The 5587-nt window shown below is 38.1% G+C and overlaps 1 protein-coding gene across 1 annotated transcript in view; it reads left to right on the forward strand.

The window, feature by feature from the left end:
* Positions 1–5381, forward strand: part of LOC103921864 (protein-glutamine gamma-glutamyltransferase E-like) — a 13964-nt gene extending 8583 nt beyond the window's left edge. The window contains exons 10-13 of the mRNA XM_009329899.1: positions 577–882; positions 2635–2792; positions 3004–3137; positions 5063–5381. Coding sequence (XP_009328174.1) covers positions 577–882; positions 2635–2792; positions 3004–3137; positions 5063–5210 — 746 coding nt within the window. The 3' untranslated portion in view covers positions 5211–5381. The remainder of the gene's footprint in view (positions 1–576; positions 883–2634; positions 2793–3003; positions 3138–5062) is intronic.
* Positions 5382–5587: the final 206 nt, after the last annotated feature.

Raw genomic sequence — 5587 nt, forward strand, 5'->3', positions numbered from 1 at the left:
AACCATTATGTGTGTTGAGGCCCTGCTTTCCAGGAAGTGGCTGGACATTTGCCTGCCAATGCAGAGTAGTGAATGTATTCCTCTTTTTGCTTTGCTCGTGTGCAGTTTTTGCTTTCCCTGTTAAACTGTCATCTCGAGCAACGAGTCTTCTCACCTTCCTTCTGTTTTCTCCCCATCCTGTGGGAATGGGGAGTGAGTGAGAGACTGAGTGGATGTTTGGCTGCTAGCCAGAGTCAACCCACCACACGGTACCATCAGCCTTCCCTTGTATTAGGGGCCTTTTCTGTATTAGCAAGTAAGAATTTACATTTCTAAATATTACAACCATAAAAAGGGATAGAAATAGGAAGAGTGCGAAACTTCAGACTTAAGATTTGTGTTACAAAAAAATGCTATTAGAGGGGCAGTGACATTACTGACTGCAGATCCAGAAAATTAGGCGTGGCTGTGGAAAATAGAGGTTCTGTTCATCTGTAAGTACAGACACTACGTTCTGCTGGCTTGTCTCTAGCAGTCATGTAAAATAAGAGATGCATATTAACTGTTGAGGATATTTTTCATGGTTCTCTCTGACAGGCTCCAAAAAAGAAAGAGATATTTTTAAAAAAGCCCGTAAGAAGCTGGGACTTGAGGATAAATTTGATCCTACAGCACCGACACCGCAGGAAATTGATCAAAAGCCTGACATCTCAGGGAAGTTCAAGGTGGCTGGGCCTTTAGCAGTTGGCAAAGATCTCAATCTAATTCTGGTTCTTGCAAACTTACAGTCTGATGCTAAGACTGTTCATGTAAATATGACCGCTTGGAGCACTGTGTACACTAGAAGACCAGTTCATGAGATCTGGAAGGACTCCATATCTGTCATTCTGTCTCCTAATGAAGGTAACTTTTCAAATAACTTTTAATCATAATTGTATAATTCTTTTATCAGCAAATGGGCATTAGAACCTGGTCAACTTCGGGGAAAAAGCTCTAAGAAACTGCAATCTTAAATTTCTATGCAGAAAAGGCTGAAAAAAATTACCTAGCACTTATAAACATATTAAAAAGGCATGTTTCACACCATCATTTCCTTAAGTACTAGTCACATTTTGGAACATATATCTCAGGAGCGAAAAGAAGATGGTGAGTAAACATGAAGTTTCATTTAACAAAATTGGCATTAAAAAAAGATAAGGATAACATAAAAGCATAGAAATCAACTCCAACTAAATGTGTTCTGGTCAATTATGAGGGGCCTTACTGAAAAGTAACAGCACATGGCTAACAGCAGAAACAAGAAACCTGATCCATCAGCACATTAGAATGGAATTAAAGTGTGAGCAATAGAAAAAGCTGAAATAGCCCTCTAAGCTCCACAGTAAAGAAAGTTTGTATCAAAGAATGTTTGAGGAGTAAAGGACCTCAGATTTTTGAAAATTTTTTTTCAGATGGAGTTTGATAACCTCATGGAAAAAATCCTCTACCTAAATATGAGTATTGTTGGAAAGATGAAATTAAGTTACCGTTAGGAGCTTGGCATAATAGCTATATCAGCATTTCTAAAGTGACTGAAAGATCATTGATTCACAACTGATTCTATATTGTATTAATCTTAGGTTTCAAGTCACTAGTGAGAAGCAGAAATAATATTTCATTTCTTTAATATGCAATTTGACTTATGGAGTTGGGATCTATCAGCTTCCTCTAAAGCATTAGGAATTGGACTCTTGGTGAAGACAGAGTTTATACGCCTAATGGCATTACAGTCATGCAGAGACCTTGTGGTGTCTTGTGCTCACACAGGCTGTGTTAAACCAGTGGCTGAATTTACAGTCAGCAGGGAGGTTTTTTCCCCAGATCTGATGGCAGGGACCATTTAAAGAGATTTTGCCCTCTTCTGGAGGTATGCTCTGTTTGCTAGCATTTGTAATTAACAAATCTGTTGCTACTGGAGGAATCTAGGAAATCCACATTGCCCCCATTTTCTTGCTTACTTTCGTGGGCTTTACATTGGTGACTTGTCATCTTTTCTTGTGTTTCATCTGCTGTATACTGCTGGAAAGTACTTTGTGGCTCACAGTGTTTGCATGCAGCATAGCTACTCTACAGTTCTTCTGAACTTGATATTTATTGTACGAATAGCCAAAAATGTGGAATTGTCTGGATTCATATACAGAGGAGATCCCTTCCCATCCAGTATTCCTTGATTTGAATTACAGCATGGAAACTACCGTAAAAACATATGACAATAAAAAGTAGATAGGGCTAGGAAAGATAAAAGAAATGTAAAGACGTCATTCAGCTCATCTCAGTATATCATGAGCAAATAGGACTGATGAGGCCTATCAGAGCATGTCCCATAACAAATGGAGTGGCACCGGTAAACTCCTTGAACTCCAACTGTCTTATCTTTCAGAGCAATTGGGAGGAAAACAAGCCAGGCAATGTGGTAGTAGGGAATGGAGGAGGGATAACATTGAAGAAATCACTCTATATAGCAAACTGATAGATTTGCATGAATGGAGTTTGGCAGTGATGGCTGAAGGCCTTCCTCGTCCCAGACACATCATAAAAGGAAAATACTAATATTAGGTGTGAAACCGTGTGGGCTTATAAAAGTGTGTATCAATTTCTTTTTTTTTTTTCTTCCAGAGAAACAATTTCCCATTAAGATACCATATCCTGAATATCATCAGCAGTTAACTACAGACAACACAATCCAGGTAACAGCTTTATGTCATGTAGAAGGTGGGATTCAAGTGCTAGTGCAAAGAGACATCACCCTGGACAATCCTGCCATCGACATACAGGTAAATTGCTGTCCCTTTGCTCTAACTGCAGTGGCAGAGAAAGAGGGAAATGAGCTCTTATAAGCACTTTCTTGCCTGAAAGATATGTTCTGCTCACATTCTGCCATGGTCCATCATAGCATCTCATAATATCTCCTCTTCTGGTGACTGAGAAGGCTCAGATAGAAAAGAATACTGAGAACCTGGCCTTTCAAGCCTTTTCTTTGCACAGGTACTTGGTGAAGCAAAAGTGAATAAAGAAGTGGATGTGGAAGTGATATTTACCAATCCTATTGATATGGAATTGATGGACTGTGTACTGCAGGTAGAAGGCAATGACCTGCTCAGAGGAATCCTTGAGATAGAGTAAGTATGAGAAATGCCTCCTTCCTGCTATTAAAGATACATGAGCAAGAGCATAGGCATGGATGACTTGGAAGGGAACAGTGGGATGAGACAGCATTTTCTTCTTGCTGTAACTTGGGAGGCCAGTCAATGTAACATCTTGTAATGAAGCAGCTCTTCATCTAAGCTAGGCTTTGGCTCCATAGTTTGGGAGGTCAAATAATTGCTGTCATAATTGGACAGAACTTGTTTTCCTGCCTATCTAGCAGGATCCCACAGTTCCAGCAAAAAAATACATGCTTCCCATGCAGTAAATTTTGCTGAGGCTGCCTATGCTGCTATAGGCTAGACAGGTTGAACCTTCTTGTTCTGATCATAGGGCCAACAATAGGATACATGAATGTTTCTGTCCATACTATACCCAAATTATAGCATATATTAACCAGGATTTTTTTTCACTTCATTAAATGGACTGCAAGTGCCAATCTGGGTGTTCAGCCTTCTAAGCAATGTGCGTTTACATCAGATAGACATACATGTAAAAAGCAGATGCACCAGTGTCCCAGCTTTGGGAACAAAAATGAACGCAGATTGTTTAGACACAGGTTGTGATCTCAAAGGGTGGTACCTCTGAAAAGTACAGCCCCAAGTATGTTCCATGCATAGCTATTCTAGACACAATAAATCACGACTAAGGAGGATAGCTTTTAAAGAACAGACTAAACCATGACCAGCAGCTACTCCTTAGATGACTGAATTTACTTTACTAAGGCCTGGAATTTGAACACAGCTGAAATCCATGAGGCATGCAGGAAGATAATAGGAAAAATGGTGAATATGACTATAAAAGTTTGGTTTGAGTTGGGCTGGGTTTTTTAATTTAAAAAAAAAGTTTTTCCCAAACGAGAACTATGGGCACACTGATTTTCAAGCTCTGCTTTCAGAACTCTACAAAATAATGATGTTAGGAGATTAATAAACAGAGTCAAGAAACTATTAGATGGCATTGAGATGGTGAATAAGAAGACTGGAACAAAATATGTTCCTTTTACTGTAGATCCCAAGTTCCTATTTTTATGCTTTGATGATTTTGTATCTTGTCTTGCTCTTTTTCCTTCAGTATTTCACAACTGAAACAGAAAGGTTAAATTTTCAGACTGTCCCCCATTTTGTACATATACAAAATTGCACACAGATTTCGACATATGCTAGCAAATGCAGTTATTTCTAAAAAATACCTGGTATATGGTAGTGTGCTCTTTAACTGAACACACACACACACACAAAAAAACACAAACAAACATACACAGCAACTTAACATTGCCATTTGCGCTTGAGCAACTAGGAATGGTCTATGCCATAATTTATAAGCTCTCCTGAGGGAATTTAGCAACCTCATGTTGTTTATCACATACAACTTTATCCTCAGGCAAGACAAGACAATATGACAGGGTAAGGCTGTTTGGGAAAACCATAAACATGAGTTTCCAAGAATTACAAAGTATACTGGTTTAAAACATTTTAACTTCCGTTCAGAATTTCCTGGTGTGTAAACACTGAGGTTTTCTTGGTGCTATAATCTATTCTAATTCAGGAGTTTGTATTAACATTCTTCATGGTCTCAGATTATTCTTTTTTAATAATTCAATTATGTGCTTTATACCCTCTGTTCTGCATGAAGTTTTATCTCATACAATACTAGTATGTCCCCCTTTGTGTGCTTATCTGGGTCACTGCATAATGTATTTGTGAGAGACCTTAATGCATGGGTTTGAGTATGTAAATACATATCAGATAGCCAAGTCCTGTACGGTCTTCTGATGGCCATCCTACACTGAACTGATAGGAATTCTTACTTAAGATGGGAGATGGCTAGTGAAGAAACTCAAGCATCATGCATAAGCCTGTTTTCAGCTTATATTTTTCCCTTTGTTTCCTATTTTTAGCGTACCACCACTGAAAGCCAGTGAGAAATCCAGTACAAAGTTTAAACTCATCCCTTTTGAGACAGGTCCCAAACATCTACTTGTTAATTTCTCCTGTGACAAATTTTCAGCTATCAAGACCTTTAAGATGGTAAATGTGATTGACTAACATGAAGATATACAATGAATGGTCTGTGTGCATATAAATTGAACAAAATGTCATAAGAAATCTTGTATAAGAAAACAATGAGAAAATTAGTAAAACAAAATCCTCACTTCCTGTGATAAGGGGTTACCAACATCATATCATTAAAATTTTACATTGTAATTTTAAATAAAATAGATGATTCTTCATTTACTGTTGTGTCCATGTTATTAAAAAGAGCATCTTACCTTCTATTCAGAGAGTGTTTGTTTGACTTTTGTCTGTTTTTCTTTGGAAATCATTCTTTCTGGCTCCAGATGTCTCTGCACAAACATTCATAAACTCATTTTCACACATTCAAAGCCTTATACAGTGGACTTTCAAAGTGGTGTTTCTCCTTA

Source organism: Pygoscelis adeliae, unplaced genomic scaffold, assembly GCF_000699105.1.
Source record: "Pygoscelis adeliae isolate BGI_AS28 unplaced genomic scaffold, ASM69910v1 Scaffold448, whole genome shotgun sequence".
NCBI lineage: Eukaryota > Metazoa > Chordata > Aves > Sphenisciformes > Spheniscidae > Pygoscelis > Pygoscelis adeliae.